The 21,712-nt window shown below is 57.4% G+C and overlaps 2 protein-coding genes across 9 annotated transcripts; one reads left to right on the forward strand and one right to left on the reverse strand.

Moving 5' to 3' along the window:
- The first annotated feature begins 604 nt into the window (after positions 1-604).
- On the forward strand, positions 605-9,182 carry LOC139601256 (basic salivary proline-rich protein 1-like). 8 transcript variants are annotated; one of them, XM_071450113.1, is made up of 13 exons: positions 605-972; positions 1,533-1,607; positions 2,105-2,713; positions 4,477-4,644; positions 4,785-4,861; positions 4,992-5,113; positions 5,205-5,347; positions 5,432-5,530; positions 5,709-5,940; positions 6,823-7,026; positions 7,141-7,299; positions 7,883-7,990; positions 8,696-9,182. In XM_071450113.1, the coding sequence occupies exons 1-13, from the start codon at positions 611-613 to the stop codon at positions 8,879-8,881; spliced, it is 2,544 nt and encodes an 847-aa protein (XP_071306214.1). In that variant the 5' UTR covers positions 605-610; the 3' UTR covers positions 8,882-9,182. The 8 variants fall into 8 exon arrangements, with proteins under 8 accessions (XP_071306214.1, XP_071306220.1, XP_071306218.1 ...); XM_071450114.1 differs by having other exon boundaries at positions 860-875; positions 1,347-1,607; positions 5,818-5,940; XM_071450117.1 differs by having other exon boundaries at positions 636-875; positions 5,205-5,530; positions 5,818-5,940.
- A 50-nt stretch (positions 9,183-9,232) lies between these two features.
- PRICKLE4 (prickle planar cell polarity protein 4) lies at positions 9,233-20,075 on the reverse strand. Its single transcript, XM_071450130.1, has 9 exons — positions 19,978-20,075; positions 19,580-19,700; positions 15,400-15,534; positions 15,210-15,305; positions 14,134-14,271; positions 13,843-14,043; positions 13,009-13,195; positions 12,027-12,323; positions 9,233-10,366 (listed from the first exon to the last, which is right to left on the reverse strand). The coding sequence occupies exons 3-9, from the start codon at positions 15,529-15,531 to the stop codon at positions 9,894-9,896; spliced, it is 1,524 nt and encodes a 507-aa protein (XP_071306231.1). The 5' UTR covers positions 15,532-15,534; positions 19,580-19,700; positions 19,978-20,075; the 3' UTR covers positions 9,233-9,893.
- Between the last annotated feature and the right edge of the window lie 1,637 nt (positions 20,076-21,712).

Here is a 21,712-nt window from a genome sequence, read left to right on the forward strand (position 1 = left end):
TAGTACAGAAATAGTCAGCAGACAACTCTTGTAACACACTGGTCTCTTTCTCATGACGAACAGAATGTAGTCCCTCATCTCACCCCATGCATTGCTCAGTCAATTGAAACCAGATGATCACTGGTACAGTGTTATAGATTTGAAAGACGCCTTTTGGGCATGCCCCTTGAAAGAAGAATGTAGAGATTATTTTGCATTTGAATGGGAAGATCCCGATACCCACCGAAAGCAACAACTAAGGTGGACAGTGCTCCCACAGGGATTCACAGAATCCCCGAATTTGTTTGGGCAGGCACTAGAGCAAATAATGAAATCCTATACCCCGAACCAAAGAATAACCATTGTTCAATATGTAGACGACCTGTTAATTGCTGGAAAAAGCGAGCCTAGAGGAGCGGAGACTCCCGGCCGCCCAGCGCTGAACTTTTCTTATTCTCGCTTGCATAATAATAAAGATAATTATACGGTCCTTGAATCCAGTGAACTCGTTTATCACACCAGGATCCCCTTGTCCATGGATATTCCACACCCTGGGGGTGCAGGGACCCCTCTCCCATGGATATTCCATGCCCTGGGGGTGCAATTTGCGGATCTTTCTCCCACCCCGCCGATGGATCCGAGGTTCCCGGAGGAGTTCGGATCCCCGGGGGATGCGGGAAGCGGCGCGTCCCGGGCTCCGCACGCTCCCGTTCCGCTCGGGGGCGGAATCAGCGCCGAGAGCGGGATGGGAGGAGGAAGGGAAACTCCGGGGGAGGGACGGAGAGCTCCGGGAGAGCTCCGGGAGAGCTCCGGGAGGGCTCCGGGAGAGCTCGGGGAGAGCTCCGGGAGGGCTCCGGGAGGGCTCCTCAGGAGGGATCGGCTCCCGCTGGATATTGGTGTGGAACGAGACCGGGCTGCGGGACGGGAGGATTGGGGTGCGGGGAAGGACTGGGATTCAGGATTGGGGTGCAGAGGTGCAGGATTGGGATTCAGGTATTCAGGATTGGGGTGCAGAGGTGCAGGATTGGGGTGCAGGGAGGCTCTGGGATTCAGGATTGGGTTGCAGAGATGCAGGATTGGGGTGCAGGGAGGGATTGGGGTGCACAGATTCAGGACTGGGATTCGGGATTGGGGTGCGGGGCTCTCCAACCCCTCCACGCTCCAGTGCTGCCACCCCGCAGTTTAGGGACAAAAATGGGATTTCGGGCTGGCGGGGAGCTCACCCAAGCCCCCGTGTCCCAACCCGGATCCCTTGGGGACATCACGGGGTGACCCGCGGGGTTGGCAGGGACACGTGGCAGGGACAAACCGAGCCTGGGGCAGGCACAGGGGGTGCCAAGGCACTGCCAGCCCCGTGTCCCCTCCAGGGGACAGCGAGCGGGTCTCGGTGTCCATGCCGGTGTCCCTGGAGCTGTGGCAGCGCTCCGGACGCGGGGCTGGCAGCAGCGGCAGCAGCAGCAGCAGCAGCACGGGTGGCACCTGGCTGGCAGCGTCCCCAAGGCGGCAGTGACGTCCCTGGGGGACGGGCTGAGCCAGCCTCTCCCCCCCTCCAGCGGATCCCGCAGCTCCGGGGCTCCTCCGGAAGGATGTTCCACCGGTCGGGCTGCAGGAGGAGCTTCCCCAGGGAGGTACGTGCGGCTGGAAGGGTCTCCTGGAGCTCTCCAGGGCATCTCCTGGGGCTCCCCTGGGCCTCCCCCCTGGAGCTCTCCCGGGGCTCCTCTGGGACTCTCCTGGGGCTCTCCTGGAACTCCCCTGCATTGGGGCTCTCCTGGGGTTCCTCTGGAGCTCTCCTGGGGCTCTCCTGGAGTTCCCCTGGGTTGGGGCTCTCCTGGGGCTCTCCTGGGGCTTTCCTGGAGCTCTCCTGGGGCTCTCCTGTGGTTCCCCTGGGGCTCTCCTGGGGCTCCCCTGGGGCTCTCCTGGGTTGGGGTGGGAGCCCAGCAGCGCCCGGGGCCACCCTGGGTACCCACTACCCCATCTCCACCCCTGGGGATGCTGAGGAGCCAGGAGAAGGTCAGGATGAGGAGGAACCCTGGATCATCTGGGCTCTCCCTGGGCAGCTGGGTGTGCTCCTGGCTCCCCATCCCCGCCTGCTCCTGGGGCTCTCACAGCTCTGATCTCTCCACAGCCTGCCCCGTGGTGGGATGGACCGTGGCCACATCCCCCTGCTGGCCCTGAGGACACCTGGGATGAACCACCTTGGGATGGGCCACCTCAGGATGGGCCAACCTGGGATGCACCAGCCTGGGATGAACCACCTCGGGATGGGCCACCTCGGGATGGACCACCTCCGGATGGGCCACCCAGGCATGGGCCAGTCCAGGATGCACCAGCCCGGGATGGGCCACCTCGGGATGGGCCACCCAGGCATGGGCCAGCCTGGCATGAACCAGCCTGGGATGAACCACCCAGGCATGGGCCAGCCCGGGATGGGCCACCTCGGGATGAACCAGCCTGGGATGGACCACCCAGGCATGAACCACCTCGGGATGGGCCACCCAGGCATGGGCCAGTCTGGGATGCACCAGCCCGGGATGGGCCAGCCCGGGATGAACCACCCAGGCATGGGCCAGCCTGGGATGGGCCACCCAGGCATGGACCACCCAGGCATGGGCCACCTAGGCATGGGCCACCTCAGGATGGGCCACCCAGGCATGGGCCACCTCGGGATGAAGCAGCCTGGGATGGGCCAGCCTGGGAGCAGCAGCCCAGCAGACGCCAGTGCAGGAGGCACCCGGTAAGGGGACAGGGCTGGGGGGACATGTCCCAGGGAAGGGTCACAGTTTGTCAGGGACACCCTCCCAAGGCACAGCAAGGAGCCCCTGGCTCACCAAACCCCACCCCAAAATCGGTGTGGAGATGTCTGCATGCACTCGTGGTCCCCCAGGCACAGACAGGAGTTTGTGGCTTTCTAAATCCCAAAAAGGAGTCTGGAAATGTCAGGATCCAGCAGTTTGTGTCTAAAGGATTTCACAGCTTTACCCCCACCAGGATTAAGAGTGGCAAAATAAATACATTTACATAGGTATATGTAATATATCTATGTAAATATATTTATATTAAAATGTATTTATATATATATATATATATATATATATATATATATATATAAAAATAACTATATATATATATTTATATATATACATATATAAAAAAATAAATAATTTATTTATTTCCACGGATGGCCAGGATCTCCACTAGTTATCTACAGTGCAGTGAGGATGCTGTTATGAATAAGGCCCTATATGTCTTAATTTATTAAACCACAAAATTAGAACTTAGCAGCAGTTTTAATTGAGCAGCAATTTTATATAAAATGAAGTAAGCATGTAAAAAGTAAATTTGGCAGTGATTTCAAGGCTGATTCCTTAATTATGCCAAGGCCTATTCTATTTTGGGATGTTACTTATCTCAAACTACATCCTGTATCCTATTTTCTCATGAACATCTGAAAACATCTCTTTTGTGGCACTAATTACATATCCTTTTCCTCTATTCCTTTTTAACAAATATTTTCTAAAATATAAATATATTTACAATTACAATATATTTATATTATATATATTTATATTGTATATAATATAATATATAATATTATATTGTATATATTGTATATATTATACTATATTATATATACTGTATACTATATACTATATTATATATTTATAATATATAATATTTTATATATTTACAAATACAATATATTTACAATTGTTAGCACAAGTCACATTCATTTATCACGATGGTTACACCAGGGCACTGCTAATTAAATCAATAGTTTCATTGTTAATTAGCAATTACAGCTTGGATTGATGTTGCTCACCCAGACCCACACAAATCTCTCTGGCTCAGCCTCCAGGAGTGACCCTGAGGGGCTCCAGAAATGAACCCACGCTCACTCCTGGGAGGGTTGAGCTGGAAATTCCCCTGTTCAAAAGTGGGGTTCAGCTTTTACAGCATGGAATGACAGATGCTGGGGGGGGGGGTTGTGGAGCATTTCTCCTTAAAAAATCAAATTTCTGCCCTCTGGTTCCTCCCAGGAAGCATCTGCCCCTGTTCCCTGCCATTGCTCTCAGGGTTTCACATCCTTGTGGGGTTTCATTTTCGGATTTTTGAGTCAGTGCTGCTCTCAGGGTTCTCCACCACTGCTGGCAGCCTGATCCCCCCTTCACTGCTGCTGATTTCCACAGTCGGGTGAAATCTGAGCTGGTTGCATCCTGCTGCAAAGGGGGATTCACCCACAAACCCCAAAGCAGGGAGCAGGAGGGGCACAAAGAGCTGAGGGTCGCAGTGGGGAGGGGGAGCAGCAAGAAATCCCAAAATTCCCAGTGGGCTCATGGGAAAAAACTCCCAAAATTCCCAGTGGGCTCATGGGAAAAAACTCCCAAAATTCCCAGTGGGCTCATGGGAAAAAAATCCCAAAATCCCAGTGGGCTCATGGGGAAAAAACTCCCAAAATTCCCAGTGGCTGTGTCCTCACCGTGGCCCTTCCCTTTGCAGCCCAGCCCCAGGGCGCCCAGAGCGTTCCGTGGCCCTGGGGACATCTCCTGGAAGGAGGAGGAGCGGGACAGGAGGTGGGCACCCCCCGAGTGTCCCCTGCCGCCCCCCTGGGATGACAGAGCAGCCATGCCAGGAGCCGAGGGTGACTTTGGAGAGTGCTGGTACCAGGTGAGGGGGGTGCTGACCTGGCCATGCTGGCAGCCGCGGTGGCTGAAATGGGGCAGGGGCCACTCACTGCCCGGCGACAAGGACAGTGTGTGGGCACCCTCTGGCCCGTCCCATTCCCTAAATCCAGCTTATCCCTGCAGGATCCACCTCCTGACCCCTGGCCCGAGTACCCCGAGGAGGAGCAGCCCCAGCCCTGGCCCCCCTCCGGCCCTGCAGGGTGGGTGCCGTGCCCGGGGGGTGACAATGAGCGACACCAGCACCGCTGGGAGCTGTCCCTGCCTGGGCTGGCATTGCACAGAGACCCCTCCCAAGCCAACCCTCCGCACCCTGGGGCTGTGCTCCTGCAGGAATCCGGGGAATTTCCACCAACACCGCCCGCCCTGGAGCCACCACCCGGCCGGGACACGACGGAGCCACCCCCGGCAGCTGCTCCTGGTGCCCCGGGCGAGGTGTCCCCGACCCTCCCGAGGTCTGTGCTGCCCCTTTGCCGGCTCCTCGCTGCTTTTCATCCTCTCCTGAGCCAGGCTGAGGAGTTCCTGCCGTTGTTTCCCACCCTGCAGGGCACAAGCCACGCTCCAAGCCCTCCTGTCCTGCCCCCTCCAGGAGGAGCCAGCCCGGGGCCAGGAAGGAGCCGCAGCCCCCGGAGCCTCCCCAGGCCCCTGCTCCTCCCCCAGGAGCTGCAGAGAGGCGGGAACAGCCGCAGGTGAGGGGTTTTACCTGTCCCCTCCCATCCCACAGCAGGGCTGCGCTCACCCCGAGCCCTGCACGCTGCCCTGGTTCCCTCCAGGATGTGCCAGTGGGGACTGGGAATGTTCTGGAGCCGCCCAGCCCAGCCAGGAGCCCTCTGGAGAGCCCAGCTGCTGATGCTGGTGCTGCAGAGCTGCAGGTAGGAGATTCCCCCGTCCCAGGGGTGCTCCCAGCTCTGGAGCTGCCTGGCTCAGGGGTGTCCTTGGCTGCTGGGACATCTCCCTCCTCTCTGATCCGGCCTTTCCCCTCTCCACCTCGCTTTTTGCCAGGCATGGAGTTTTTCCAGGCTTTTCTCTATGTTCTCCTGGGGGTTTTAGCACCCTGTGCATCCCATCCCATCCCATCCCATGGATCCCATCCCATCCCATCCCATCCCATCCCATCCCATCCCATCCCATCTCATCCCACTCCCTTGCCTGTCCCCAGGTGAAGCTGGAAGCTGGGCAGAGCCCTGTGGGCAGCCAGGATCAGGATCCCTGTGCTCCAGGAACAGATCCAGCCCCTCCAGAGGAGACCTCCAGGAATCCTGAGATCCAGGAGCACCTTGAGGTATGGGACTGCTGGGGAGGGGCACAGGATCAGCTCCAGGCTCCACAAATCCTCCCCACCAGCAGCACACACAGCTTCCCCTGGGGATGTTTTCTATTTTTTCTATTCTTTTTTCTATTATTTTTTCTATATTTTTCTATTATTTCTATTGTTTCTATTTTTTTTCTATTTTTTCTATATATTTTTTTTTCTATTTTTCTATTTTTTTATTTTTTCTATTTTCTATTCCCACCCTAAAGCAGAGCCTGCAGGGAGGCACAGCCCCCTTCCCAAACCCTTTGTCCCCTCACTGTGGGACTCCACAATGCCCCTAATCCCACTCTGAAATTTAAGTTTAATTAGAGATAATAAATAAATATTTATTTATTATTTATATTATTTGTAAGTATTTATTATTATTATTATTATTATTATTATTATTATTATTATTATTATTATTTACTTATTAAATAAGTTATTATTATTATTTATTTATTTATAAATAAGTATTTAGTAGCCAGAGGCACACACACACTTTTCAGTCCTTTGTGCTGCTGCAATTGCACAACTTCCTCAAATTTCTTGGCACATTCTCAGGGCAAGTTTGCCACAGCTCCACCCTGGGTTGCTGCTGGGTCTGAGGGTCCATCCAGGCACCCCAGGGTGGTCTCCTGATGCCACTTTAGACCTGGCATTCTCTTTTTGTGCTGTTTTGTTCTCTGCCTGTGCTATCTTGGTTCTGTATTTTGTTATCTCCTGTGACGGCCTTGCTTCGTGCACATTTTCAGTTCCACAGCCCATTACAAATTTGCCTTCTGTCCTGAAAGCAGTTACAATTTACAAGCAATTACCATTTATAATAATAACAACAATTCACCAAATTTGTTTGTTTGTATCACACAGGTGGAGCCGTGCAGCGTCCCCAAGGCTGGCAGCGGTCACGGGTCCCATCCCCAGAGCCCAGCAGCCCCTCCAGACCCTGCCAAGAGGGAAATCCTGGAAATCTCCAGCTGCTCTGGAGAGGCAGGGGCTGAGCTCAGCCCACACTCCTGGGAACAAGCACCCTGTGGGGCTGGAGAAGCTGAGGCAGAGGCTGCCCAGGCTGGGGTGAGTCTGGGATGTGGGGCAGCTCCGTGTCCCCACCCCGTGGGGGACAGCACTGTCCCCACGTGCTGGCGGTGCTGTCCCCCTGTCCCAGCACAGCCACTCTCTGTCCCTCAGCCTCTGCAGAGCCTTCAGCCTCCTGAAAACCCTCAGCTTCCTCCAGGATCTGCAGCAGAACCCAAAGCTCAGCCCAGCCAAGCTTCTCTGGGTACCTGCACCACACCAGTGACCTCCCCACAGCCCCAGCACCCACCTGGGGCTGGTGACACCAATCTGGTACGGGGTCTGGGTGCCCCCCGGTGTCCCCCTGGGCTTGGGGACGCTGCCCTAGCCTGGGGGATCCCTGTGGCTGCAGGATCTGGGGTTAAGGGGCAGCTTTGTCTGGAGGCACAGCCCGTGTCGGCCCCGGGACACGGCTGGGAAAAGAGCCAGGGCAGGAACCCGAGGCTCAGGGCTGCTGGGGTGTGAACAGCCCTGGCATGGAGCTCTGAGGAAGCCAAGGAGAACCCTCCAGAGCAGCTTAATTGCTGCTAATGAGGGAGAGAACTTGGGGCAAAGAGGGGGAGTGGGGTGGCACCCGAGGGAAGGTGACAAACCAGTGGCTCCTTCCACAGGGTGACCGGTCCTGGCCTGGTGACCAGCGCTGGCAGCCCCAGTGTGGCTCAGTCCCTTTCCCCTCTGAGCTTTCCTTGGCATTTTTGAGCCAGTGCTGCTCTCAGGGTTCTCCACCACTGCTGGCAGCCTGATCCCCCCCCTGCACTGCTGCTGATTTCCACAGTCGGGTGAAATCTGAGCTGGTTCACCCGAATTGCATCCTGCTGCAAAGGAGGATTCAACCTTTGCCTTTTCCACCTGCCAGGCTGTGTGTGGCCAGCAGCAGCTCTGCTCAGAGCCCCCCACACCATCCCCAGCTGACCTCGACTCCCGCTTGGCTGCTGTCCTCAGGAGGAAGGCAAAGATCGAGCTGGTGAGTCCTGGAGAGCACCCGAGGGTCTGGGAGAGCTCCAGGATGGGGAATCTCACCTGAGGAGCTTTGGGAGCCATGCTGGGTGGTGAATTTGGTGTTTGGGGGGCTTGCAGGGGGAGCTGCTGTGGGTTTGCAGGGGTTTGGATGATATTTGTGGGGTTTGTGGGCTAAAATCAGGGGTGGTTTGGTGCTGGTTTTGGGCTGCTGAGCCCATGGCCCTGCCCTGCGGGTCTGGGAGCAGCTCCAGGATGGGGAATCTCACCTGAGGAGCTTTGGGAGCCATGCTGGGTGGTGAATTCGGCATTCTGGGGGACTTGCAGAGGTTTGGATGGTATTTGTGGGTTTGTGGGTTAAAATAGGGGTGTTTTGGTGCTGGTTTTGGGGTGCTGAGCCCGTGGCCCTGCCCTGCAGTCGTACCAGCAGTTCAGCCTGAGCATTGCTAAAATCAGGGGTGTTTTGGTGCTGATTTTGGGGTGCTGAGCCCTTGGCCCTGCCCTGTGGGTCTGGGAACAGCTCCAGGATGGGGTATCTCACCTGAGGAGCTTTAGGAGCCATGCTGGGTGGTGAGGGTGTGAATTTGGTGTTTTGGGGAGCTTGCAGGGGGAGGTGCTGTGGGTTTGCATGGCCTCAGATGAGTTTGTGGGTTAAAATAGGGGTGTTTTGGTGCTGGTTTTGGGGTGCTGAGGCCGTGGCCCTGCCCTGCAGTCGTACCAGCAGTTCAGCCTGAGCATTGCCGTGGTGGCCACGATGCTGCTGCACAAGGAGCCCTCGATGGAGGCGGCGCTGGGGGTGGCGCTCAGGGCCAACCTGCGCCAGGGCTGCCTGCACCACCTGCAGCAGCTGGAGGAGTTCATTGACAGCCTGGACTCCATGGGCTCCCCCAGCCTCTGATGGCAGCCACCCCTCCTGCCCTGGGACAGGGCTGGGACAGCGCCCTGGGGTGCTCAGGAGGGTGCTGAGCCTGCAGGATGAGCTGGGAGGTGTTGGCAGCCCCCTTGGAGAAGGGAGGGGGAGCAGGATGTGTTTGGTTTCAGCCCTGCCCAAAGCCCTGAGGGCAGCAAAAGTGTCACTGGTTTACCTGGAGGGAGGGCAGCAGTGCCTGTCCTCCTTTCCTCATTGCCAGGAATGTGTCCCCAAACCCCAGCGAGTGTTTTTGGGTTTAAATCTGCAAATAAAGCGTGTTCTTTTTGCAGCCCTTGGTGTGCCATTGTTATGTTACTGCAAGGGAGGGGTCCCACAGTGAACCCTGGCTGTGGCAGAGGGCACAGATCACCCCTGGGGACCTCCCAGCCCTGGTGACATTGTCAGTGTCACAATGGGGTGGGAAGGGACGGGGCAGAGCCTGAGTTCAGATTTCAGCCAGATTTTATTGCAGATTTGTCACCTGAGACCAGAGCTGCACCCCTGGTCCCCTCCCCATGGGGACACGGTGCCACCAGGGATGGAGAGAGGTGGCAGTGGGGCCCTGGTGACATTGTCAGTGTCACAATGGGCTGGGAAGGGACGGGGCAGAGCCTGAGTTCAGATTTCAGCCAGATTTTGTCCCCTGCCCGTGGTGGCAGCGGGGACACGGTGCCCCAGGGATGGAGAGAGGTGGCACGGGGCAGTCCAGGGAAGGATCCCCCGTGTTCCCCAGCAGTGGGGGGATGCTGGCAGCTGCCCCGCTCCGGAGCTGCCGCCTGGTGGGAGGTGCTGGGGGCCGGCCCGGCCCCGCTCCCTTCCTGCTTTACCTGTTCCTAATTGCGGCAGAGCCCGGCAGGAATGGCAGCCTCTGCTCTGCTCTGCCGGGGGCAGCGATCCCAGCCGCTTCTCCCACCAGCCTTGGGCCGCCGCCAGGGTGTGATTGGAACGCGCTGAGGCCATGGCAGGAGCTGGCAGTGCCACTCGGGACCCCAGCCCGCTGTTAGCACACGCTGCAGTGCTTGGCCGTCCTGCCCCTGCCCCGGCCCGGGGGCTCCCTGCCCAGGGAATCCATGCCGGGCTTGGGGATGGGCTTCCCGAAAAAGAAACCCTCCTCCTCCGAGTCTGAGTCCGAAGATGAGGAGCAGGTGGGGCACCAGGAGTCCTCCTCTTCCTCCTCCTCCTCCTCCTCTGTGCCATCCCCTGCCCGGGCGCCGTGTCGGGGACGGGAGGTGCCCGCCTGGAGCTCTGGGTTTCCATTGCCTGCAGCTCTTCGGGGTTCAGGGGACCCCAGAAGGGGTCTGGGCTCGTTGGGGGGCTCTGGGCCGGGCTGGGGGGCTGAGGGGTGGCCGGGTGGGGGTCCCAGCACCCCTGGGTGCTCCTTGGCAGTGTCGCTGCTCCGCTCCCGTGGGGCTGCTCCGAGATCCTCGGGGCTCCTGAACGCGGGGTGCACTGGGGGCTGCTCTGAAAACGCCTCTGCAAGAGGGGAGCGGGGTGTGAGGGAGGGAGGAGAAGCTGAGCCTGTCCTCCCACAGCCCTCCCACAGCAAGGGACACAACGGGCTGGCACCCAGCCACCCACCCCCGGCTCCCACCGTGTCACTGGTGTGACATTAACAGGAAAGTCCCCAGAGCCTGGATTTGCTCTCACCCGTGGCAGCAGCTCCTACCATCCCCAAAGTCCCCAAATCCCCTGGATTTGCTCTCCCCCCACGGCATCACCTCCTACCATCCCCAAAATCCCCTGGATTTGCTCCCACTCCATGGCAGAGGCTCCTACCATCCCCAAAGTCCCCAAAATCCCCTGGATTTGCTCTCCCCCCATGGCAGAGGCTCCTACCATCCCCAAAATCCCCTGGATTTGCTCTCCCCCCACAGCATCACCTCCTACCATCCCCAAAATCCCCTGGATTTGCTCCCACCCCATGACAGAGGCTCCTACCATCCCCAAAATCCCCAAAATCCCCTGGATCCCTGGATTTGCTCCCACTCCATGGCAGAGGCTCCTACCATCCCCAAAGTCCCCAAAATCCCCTGGATTTGCTCCCACCCCACAGCATCAGGTCCTACCATCCCCAAAATCCCCTGGATTTGCTCTCCCCCCATGGCAGAGGCTCCTACCATCCCCAAAGTCCCCCAAATCCCCCAAATCCCCTGGATTTGCTCTCCCCCCATGGTAGCAGGTCCCACCATCCCCAAAGTCCCCAAAATCCCCTGGATTTGCTCTCCCCCCACAGCATCACCTCCTACCATCCCCAAAATCCCCTGGATTTGCTCCCACCCCATGACAGAGGCTCCTACCATCCCCAAAGTCCCCAAAGTCCCCAAAATCCCCTGGATTTGCTCTCCCCCCGTAGCAGAGGCTCCTACCGTCCCCAAATCCCCTGGATTTGCTCTCCCCCCATAACAGAGGCTCCTGCCATCCCCAAAATCCCCTGGATTTGCTCCCACCCCATGGCAGAGGCTCCTACCATCCCCAAAATCCCCTGGATTTGCTCCCAACCCATGACAGAGGCTCCTACCATCCCCGAAGTCCCCAAAATCCCCTGGATTTGCTCCCACCCCACAGCATCAGGTCCTACCATCCCCTAATCCCCTGGATTTGCTCTCCCCCCACAGCATCACCTCCTACCATCCCCAAAATCCCCTGGATTTGCTCCCACCCCATGACAGAGGCTCCTGCCATCCCCAAAATCCCCAAAATCCCCTGGATCCCTGGATTTGCTCCCACCCCCATGGCAGAGGCTCCTACCATCCCCAAAATCCCCTGGATTTGCTCTCCCCCCATGACAGAGACTCCCACCATCCCCAAAATCCCCTGGATTTGCTCTCCCCCCATGGCAGCAGCTCCTACCATCCCCAAAGTCCCTAAAGTCCCCAAAATCCCCTGGATTTGCTCCCACCCCATGGCAGCAGCTCCTACCATCCCCAAAATCCCCTGGATTTGCTCCCACCCCACAGTATCAGATCCTACCATCCCCAAATCCCCTGGATTTGCTCCCACCCCCACAGCAGCAGCTCCTACCATCCCCAAAATCCCCTGGATTTGCTCCCACTCCATGACAGAGGCTCCTACCATCCCCAAAATCCCCAAAATCCCCTGGATTTGCTCCCACCCCCACAGCAGCAGCTCCTACCATCCCCTTCCCCTCCCTGCCCGCCGCCCGCCGCTGCCGAGCTCCTGCCGGCGGCTCCGGCCGGGGGCCCGGGCGTGCACTCGGGGGACGGAGCGGAGGCGAAGGCGGAGTCCGAGGAGTCGGAGGCGGTGGAAGAAGCGTCCTGGCCGCGGCTGCAGGTGTCGGAGCAGAAGAGGCGGCCGCGGCGGCAGGTGAGGGGCTGTCCCCGCAGCGGGGCCCGGCACAGGCTGCAGCACAAGCAGGAGGCTCGGGCGTGCCAGTGCAGCCCCTGGTGCGTGACCTGCTCGCTGTCGGCACCTGCGGGGCGGACACGGCTGAGGGAAAGGTGCTTCGAAACGAAACGAAAACCAAAAAAAACCAAACCAAAGCAAAAAACTACCCCAAAACAACAACAACAAAACAGACAAACAAACCAACAACACCCTCAAAAAACCCAAAAAAAAAACCCGAAAAAAAAACCCCAACCCCTCCAAAAACCAAAAAAAGAAAACCAAACCAAACAACAAAAAAAAAACCACCTAAACGACAAAAAAAAAAACCAAAAAAAAACCCCCAAAACCCCCAAAACAAAACAAAAACAACCCCCCTCAAAAAAAAAAACCAAAAAAACCCCAACCCCCCACCAGAAAAAACCCCAAAACCAAACCAAAACAAACCAAAAAAAACCCAAACCACAAAAAAACCCATCCCAAAATAAACCCCAAAACCCCCAAACCAAACAAAAAAAACCCCCAAAAAAACAACACCCCCCAAAAAACCCCACAAAACTAAAAAAAACCCCAAAAATCAAAACAAAACAAAAAGACAAACCACAAAAAAACCCAAAATAGACCCCAAAAAACCCAAACCAAACCAAACCAACCAAACAAAAAAACCAAAAAAAACCCCCCGCACTCCAAAAAAAAACCCCAAAAACCCCCCCAAAAAACCCCAAATCCATGCTCTGAAGCGTGGGGGGGGCCCTGCAGGGTGGCGGCCGTACCGATGGGGTCCCCGCACGCCTGGCACGGCTCGGCAAAGAGGCTCTCGAAGCAGCCCCGGCAGCAGGGGCGGCCGCTGCGCATCACGTAGCGCTGCCCCCGCAGGGGCTCGTCGCATTCCAGGCAGCAGAAATGCTCCAGGTGCCAGCGCCGGCCCTCGGCCTCGATGCACTCCTCCATGAAGATCAGCTGGAATGGGACAAAAACAAACCCCACGGTGCTTTGCTGCGCTGGGTGGCGATGTGTGGGAACTCAGCGCATCCCTCCGGGTGGCCAGGGTTACCCAGGACCCCAGACCCTGGCACGCAGCCCAGAGCACCTGGGGATTTGATTGTGACCCCTGGAGTGAGTTACCAGCTTTGTATGAGGACCTGAAAGTCACAGAAGTTTAAATAGCATAATAATAAAATTATCACAGGGTGAAAAGGTCGATTTTAGGATTTTTGGAATGGGGACGAGATGGAGGAACTTGGGCATGTCCAGCCTTTCTTCTTCTTTTTCTTGGTCTCCATTTTCTGCAGTGATGTTGGCACTTTGGGGTGCAGGGAGCTGCCAGGCACAGCTCAGAGCAGGACTGAGAGAAGAGAGGGGGAGAGAGGATGAGAGGGAATGAGAGTAAAAGGGCAAGAGCGTAGAAAGGTAAGAGAGCAAAAGCATAAGGGGATCACCTTCGGTGGCCACACCATTGTTTTCCAGTTGTTCAGTAACTGAGAGATCTCAAAGCTTGCTTTCATTTCAATCTCACTTATAGTTTCTATATTCTCAAAATCTTTTTTTTTGCCAGGCAATCATATTTATAAGGCTTTCCTGTTTCACCTTCCCCAACAGGCACCCACCTGGTCGCAGGAGGCACAGCGGGGTCGGAAGAGCTCGGCGTGGTGCCGGCCGCAGTAGATCCTCCCATCCTGCTGGAAGTAGATGAGATCCACCAGCTGCTGGTGGCAGAAGTGGCAGGAGAAGCAGGATGGGTGCCAGAACTGGTCGCCCAGGCGAGACGCCGAAACCCCCGGGTCCCCTTTGTTCAGCCTCCGGCCGCACTGCAAGGCAGGGGGACACCAGGTTTGGGGCAGGGCTGGCTTTTGGGGACAGCTCCCTGCCAGGGGAGGGAAGCTGGAGGGACAGCTCACCTTCCTGCAGGGACAGCCGTGGCAGGGCCCGGGCACGGGGCACGCCAGGCCCTGTCCCAGAGCCTCCTGTCGGCGGCGGGCGCTGAAGGCGCGGAGCTGGCGCCGCTCCTCCTCGGCGAGGTCGGGGCAGTAGCGCTCCTGTGGGGCACGGGGGTCAGGGCTGGGCTCTGCTGGGACACCCCCATCCCATTTCCTCTTCTGTCCAACAACCTCAAGAACGCTCCCAGCGCAATTACAAACACAGTCAAAACCTCCTTCTTAATCAGCCTAATCCCGATAACAATCTACATCCACTCTGGAGCAGAAAGCCTCACCTCCTTCTGGGAATGGAAGTTCATGATAAACTCCCAAATTCCCATCAGCCTGAAAATAGACTTCTACTCCCTTACCTTCCTCCCCATTGCACTATTCCCATTCATATCATGCTCAATCCTACAATTTGCAACATGATATATGGCCTCAGACCCCTACATTACAAAATTTTTCACCTACCTACTATTCTTCCTAATCGCTGTACTCATCCTAATCACGGCCAACAACCTATTTGTCCTATTCATTGGCTGAGAAGGAGTCGGAATCGTATCCTTCCTTAGGAGTTTAGCTTTTATCTTTTCCAGACATTTATAATCCTGTAATTCTTTAGTGGTAAACTCTAAACTTTAGTGGTAAACTCTAAATTTTAGTGGTAAACTCTAAACTCCACACACAGTGTCAGCTGCTGCTTTCACATTTTTACACAATTCTTCTGCAGGCCTGGGAATCAAACACCTCACTGGTCAGGCCCTGAGAGAGGGGAACAAAAGGGAGTTGGGGGAGCAAATTTGGGGTCTTCATTACCTGCAGCTGTAATTGGAAGATTAACCCTCAATATGCAAATGGCCCAAACTTATAAAAGCGTGAAAACCCCGTGACCCGTGGTCCGTTTTTGGTGTGGACTTCAGCTGCATTTAGGGCAGCTGAATAATAAATAAAAGCGCTTTTTTTTCCCTTAATTTGGCCTGGCCTCTGTTTTTAGGGATTCTCGAGAGCAGGTGAGGCCGGGGAGGGGAGCAGCAGCCGGGGAAGGGGGGTCTCACATCGCAGTCCTGGGGAGGCAGCTGCTGCAGGAGCGCTCTGGCGCGGAGCCGCGTCCGCTCACAGGCAGAGCCCGGCTGGGGCGAGCACGGCGGCACCTGGGGAGAAACACCAAGTTCAGAGGGGGATTGAAATGTGTCTAAGGGGCTGAAATGTGCGTTGAGGCCCAGAAACGGGGTGGGAACCACCCACCTCGGGGGGCTCCAGGTACTCCTCCAGGGCACAGCCGGAGTCGCTGTCGGACGAGGCCGGGGGGAGGCCCCCGGTGGTGCCGCAGGGAGAGGGCTCGTCCTGCTGGGGCCATGCAGGGCTCGGCAGGGACATCAGCTGGGGACAGAGAGAGAGCCACAGGTGTCAGACACAGGGCAGGGAGCAGGGATCCATCCCTGGACACGGATCCTGTGTCATGCAGGGCTCGGCAGGGACATCAGCTGGGGACAGAGAGAGAGCCACAAGTGTCAGACATGGGGCAGGGAGCAGGGATCCATCCCTGGACACGGATCCTGTGTCCCTGTGGCTGCAGGACAAGCAGATCCTTGTCCCTTGCAGGGACCATGGGCCATGCAGGGCTCGGCAGGGACATCAGCTGGGGACAGAGAGAGAGCCACAGGTGTCAGACACAGGGCAGGGAGCAGGGATCCATCCCTGGACACGGATCCTGTGTCCCTGTGGCTGCAGGACAAGCAGCTCCTCATCCCTTGCAGGGACCTGGGGCACATCCAGCTGGGTTGATGCTCCAAGGCACCACAACCTTGAGATCTTTGGCTGAACCACTGCAGGAATCCAAGGGATTCTTGGGGGGGCTCCTTTCTCTTTCTTTTTCTTACAGCAAACCCACACTGAAGATACAGGCACCTGGCAGGGCTGGGGGTTTGTCTGCTGAGCAGGAAGGGATGGGATGGGATGGGATGGGATGGGATGGGATGGGATGGGATGGGATGGGATGGGATGGGGATGAAGCCAGGCAGAGAAGACCCCAAATGCCCAAGCTCAAGCTGGAACAGGTTTTGGAAAACAGCAACACCCACAGCAGGAGCTTTCCCCCAGCTGCCACAGCTAATCCCAGGTCTAGTGGCCCATCCCTGAGTGGGAACAGACCGAGGTTGAGCCCAACTCAGTGGAAAATAATTCCTTCCCCTCAGGCTGCCATTGTTCTGCCCAGGGCTGTCCCAGCCCACAGCACACGCCTGGCTCAGGGTTAGGCAGTGAAACCCATCCGGAGCCCTCCCCTCCTCCCCACGTGGGCTCTTTCCACCACGGCGCTTCCTTCCTGCCCTGGCTTCCCAAAACAAAGGCCAGATGCTGCTGTGGTGGTGGCTCCTGGGGTTCCCTGGATGCCAGCCCAGAGCCTGACGCCCTCAGCCCACACTTCCTGCCCTGCCATGGGGAGCCAGGGTGGGATGGAGGGGAAAATCACGGAGCTGTGCCCAAACACACCCAGGGATTCACCCCTGCAACGCCCACCACGGGTGGATCAACCCCTCTGGAAAATGTTCCACGCATAAAACAGTCTCGGGGATGAGGGGTGAGAACCCCCAGACCATGAAATTTTGGTTCTCCTCCACTTCTGCCACCACGAGGACCCCGTTCCCTGCTCCACACTGGGATGGGGCTGGTGAGTCCCCCCTGCCAGGGACATCCCAGTGTCCCCAGTGCTCCCAGCAAACGCCTCCTGAGCAGCACCTGGGGCTGCTGGGATGTGGCAGGGGCAGCTCTGGGGCCCGGAGCAGGTGGGATCAGCTCAGGTTTCCCTGCCCTGCTGCCGGGTCAATGATTAACACACCGGCTAATCAGAGAGATAAAACAAAAAGGGCTGCTGGCTTTTTCCTGCCATTGGGGGTCTGGAACCCTGGGGGGATGCAGGGCTGGTTTTTTAGGGTGTTGTTCAAAGCTGTGCTTTGGGATAGGGATGAAATAATCTGGCTGGACTGGGTGTTTGCTGCCCAAAAAGAGCCCTGGCCTTGCTGGCTTGGTGAGGGACCACAGCCGGGCCAGGGATGCCGAGTGGGGACCCTCGTGTCCAGCCCCAGCTCTGCTGCTGCCTGGTTTGGGAAAATGTCCCCATTTCTCCCTCCCGTGGGAGGTGGGGGCATTCCCAGGCTGTGCTGGGCTCATTAAGCCTCCAAAGCTGCATTTGTGTAATCTCTTGGAACTTTGCTGTTAATTAGACCCCTGCGATGCTCGGGGGACTCGGGGGGGTGGCAGTGCCAGCCTGGCCCCGTCCCCGAGAGCCACAGGGACCCCAAGCAGGGCCACCAGCACGGGGGGGTGACCCTGGGGTGGGGAGGGCGGCTTGGGCAGGGCGGGGATGTGCCGGAGAGCCCAGCCCAGCCCAGTTTGATGTGATTACAGCGGCTGGCAGCCGTCTGGGCTGTAAACAAGTCCCTGTAATTAGCCCCAGACGGTGACAGAGGTACGCGCCTCCCATGCTAAAGAGCCAGGCAGCCCCAACAGGTCTGGCTCCTCCGCTCGCCAGCCCTGTCCCCTCTTCCTTCCTGCCCTCCCTCGCTGCCTCCGGGCTCTGCTGCCGCTGCCCTGCCCTGCCAAGGGATGCAGGGATGCTCCCAGCCTTGCCCCGGACCCGCGGCGGAGGTGGCACCGTGGTGGCACTTTGGGGCAGCGAGTCCCCGAGAAGGGACGTGCGACAGACCCGTCGGGCAGGCTGGGTGGCACCGGCTGTCATTTGCCTTGGCTGCAAATCCTCCGTCCTGCCTGTGCGAGCTCCTCCGGATGCGTTTTGCCCGAGCTCCTCTCTCGCTCTCCCCAAAGGATCGGAAGCCGTCGCGGCTCCCTGGGTACAAGAGGCTGGAATTCCTGGGAATGTTAATGGGATTTGGCTCGGCGGGAGCAGCCCCCGTCTCCAGCTGGCTGTGGGAGCCCGTGTGGGCTCTGCTGCCAAGGTCACACATTAACCTGGAGCTCAGCCACCCCAGCCTGCTCGGAATTCAGCGCAGGCTCCCCGTTCCCAGCCCGCCCAGGGAGCCGCATCCCATCCATCCCCGCCTCAACTTCGCTTCTGCAGAGTCCCCAGGGAGACACAACAACTCCAAAAAGCCCCTCAAAGCAGCGCTGGCAGCTCCCAGGGGCACAGATCCACGCTGGCCTCACCCACGGGATAACCTGTTTGTGCTTGAGCTCCCGTCAACACAGCTGCAGAGGCAGGAACAGAGATGCAGAGAAATGAAGATGCAGAACAACAAAGATGCAGAGAAACAAAGATGCAGAGAAATAAACTGCAGAGGAATAAAGATGCAGAGGAATAAAGATGCAGAGCAACAAAGATGCAGAGAATAAAGTTGCAGAGAATAAACTTGCAGAGAAATAAAGATGCAGAGAATAAAGATGCAGAGCAAAAAGATGCAGAGAAATAAAGATGCAGAGCAACAAAGATTCATAACAACAAAGATGCAGAGCAAAAAGATGCAGAGAAATGAAGATGCATAACAACAAAGATGCAGAGCAATAAAGATGCATCTTTTGGGGTGAGATAAGCTGAGGTCTGGCCGGGAGAGCCGGAGCAGCAAGTCCTGCCCGACCTGGAGCCGGTCCCACCGAGGAGCCCTCGGTGCCTTTTGGAGCTGGGGTGGCACCAGGTGGAGCAGCCTTGGTGCCACTGCTGGGCACAGCAGAGTGGTGGCCCTCGCTTTAAAAACGCCTTTGCAGCCCCCCCAAACGATGGGGAAGGGTCTCAGCATCCTCAGCGCCGTGTCCCCAGAGGGGACCGTGGCCTGGTGGCTCACCAGGGGATGTGCCAGCGCTGCCAAAGGCTTTTCCTGTGTTTTCCCGCGGGCACGGCAGGAGCAGTAATCCATTAACCCATTAACCCACCCTGGCTCACCCATTCGTACACCCGCAGGTACGGACCGAGACCCCCGCCCCTCCTCTCCCTGAGGCCACCGGGGCCAAGATTCGCGACCCCCTCCTCTCCCCATGACCACGGGGACGGAGATTCGCGACCCCTCCTCTCCCTGTGACCACCAGAACGGAGCCCCCCACCCCTCCCAGCGGCCACCCCGGCAGGTCCAAGGGGTCCAGCTCCATCCCCGCTCCCGACTGCTCCCATTCCCTGCCGATCCCAGGGATGGTGGCACCAGCGCTGCCCGCGCACCTGGCAGAGCCTGGCACGATGGAACGCGCGTCACCTCCCGCTCTCAGGGGACATTTCCCGAAAACAAAGACAGCGATATTATCTCCTCCCCACCCCCCCAAAAAAATCTCCAAACAGCCCAAATCCCCCTGCTCTGCCTCACCCCCTTCCCCTCGCAGCAGGACCCTCCCGCTGCCCCCTGCTCTCCATCCCCCTCTCCCCCAGCTCCATCTCCGCTCGGAGCTGGCACAGCCGAGCCCGGCTCTCCCTTCCAGCCTCACGTACCTGCCCTTTCCCGGCGCTCCGGGCCCCGCTCTCCGCCGCTCCGGGCTCGGCCGCCCGCTCCAGCCCCGCCGTCCCGCCCTGCTCCGGAGCACGCCAGGGAATGGAGCCTGGGCTGGGAAAACTTCGCAAAGCGAAAGGAAAACATCCAAGCTCAGCCAGGGAAACGCTTTTTTTTTTTTTTTTTGCTCTTTCTTTCCTCTCTCTCTCTCTTTTTTTTTTCCCCTGCCTGCCCAGGCACTGGCTCCGCGGCTGCCGGGGTCCTAATTAGAGGCTTTTTAGCCTAAACCTCGGGAGGCAGCCAATGGCTGGAATTCCAGGGCAGGCAGGGAGGGGAAAAGGGGGGGGGACATTAACCCTACAGGGGAAAGAGCTGCCGATGACATCTGGCTCGCTCCTACCTCTCATTTTCCGAGCGCCCGCGCCCTTCCCTCCATCTGCGGCTCGGTTCACCCCAGGTTGCCGTTTGATGACTTTTTATGATCCCGCGCGGTGATTTATTTCCCTGCCGAGATCAGAAAGAGTTGAAGCTTCATGAAAGAGGGGGAAGTGTCATTACACCCCAATTTAGAGGTGGAGAAACTTTGGCTGGGCTCTCACAAAGGAGTTAGCCAGCGGCAAGTCAGGATGTCCCAGTTTCCACAAGCCCTGCACACCTGACGAGGCTCCTCCAGACTGCAGCAATTCCACCCAGGCAGGAGTCAGGGGAAAATTGATCAGAGCACGGCGTCCTGCTGGTGTTCCTGTGCATTTCTCACCACGCTGTAAGATTTTCCTGCCTGCTGATGTGGCTTTGGGGATGAGAACTGACACAGCATCCCCCAAAAACCCCCCAGGTCTGCAGGGACCAGGCTGGATCTCTGCCACCTGCATGGTCCTGGGAGCTGTGGCTGGTTTTGGGAGCCCTGAGGGGTGCAGATGGCTTGTGTTGGTGCTGGGATCAGGGCTGGGAGTGCAGCCAGAACTCACAGGGGTGGTGATTTGGCAGAGGAGGTGCCAGGCTCCGTGACAAGCCCGTGGCACTGCTGGGTGAGGCCGTGCAGGGCGGTGCTGGGCACAGGCTGTGGTGCTGCTTTATGGAAGAGGTTGCCCCATCCCAAGGTCAGGTTGGATGGGGTTTGTGATGCTTTCTTAGGATTTTAGCTTTTATCTTTTCCATACATTCATAATCCTGTGATTCTTTAGTGTATAATTCTAAACTCCTCGCACAGTGTCAGCTGCTGCTTTCCCATTTTGACACAACAATTTCTCTCCAGGCCTGGGAATCAACACCACCTCAGTGCCTCAGGCCCTGAGAGATCAACAAAAGTGATTTATTTAGGGGGAGCAAACTTGGGGTCAATGACTTCATTACCTGAAGCTGTAATTGGGAAATTAACCTCCAATATACAAATGGCCCAAACTTATAAAAGTGTGAAAACCCCGTGACCCGTGCTCCATTTTTGGGTGGGCTTCATCTGCCCTAAATGTACCTGAAGGCCTTCCAATAAATAAATAAATAAATAAATAAATAAATAAATAAAACTGCTCTTTATTTTCTCGATTTTATTTGATCTCTGTTTTTAGGCAGCCGGGATAAGGAGCAACCTGGGATATTGGAAATTGTCCCTTTAAAAAGGATTTTTAAAGTCCCCTTCCAACCCAAACCATTTGAGGATCCTCTGCACAATCCCCTGAGCAGGGGGAGAACCAGGAGGAGGAAGAGGAGGGGGGAGCACCCCCATGCTGCTCTCCCCCCTGTGCAGGGGTCCCAGCGGGGCTGGCACTGCCCGGGGTCCCCGTGAGGTCCCCGATGTCCCCACGCTGTTGTCCTGGTCCCTGTAGCTTTATCTTGGCCCCGTTGCTGTTGGACTTTGTCCCCGCGGGTGGTGACAGGGCCCCCCCCTCGTCCCCTGCTCCCCCCATGCTCCTCCATCCCTCCCCAGGGCGGAAAAATTCACGGGCAAAGTCCTCCTTGGGCACCGGGGGGGGACACAGAGGGGTCACCGGGGCTTTCCCGAGGTGGCATCAGCCACTGCGCCATGGCAACAGCCCGGGGGTGGCCCCAGTGTCCCCAAAGAGGGCGGGACACGGCTCAGTGGCTCTGTGTGGCCGCAGTGTCCCCTCGGAGGGCGGGACACGCTCGGTGGCGCTGGG

Source organism: Agelaius tricolor, unplaced genomic scaffold, assembly GCF_023055355.1.
Source record: "Agelaius tricolor isolate 1412-34295 unplaced genomic scaffold, bAgeTri1.0.p SCAF_30, whole genome shotgun sequence".
NCBI classification, from domain to species: Eukaryota; Metazoa; Chordata; class Aves; order Passeriformes; family Icteridae; genus Agelaius; species Agelaius tricolor.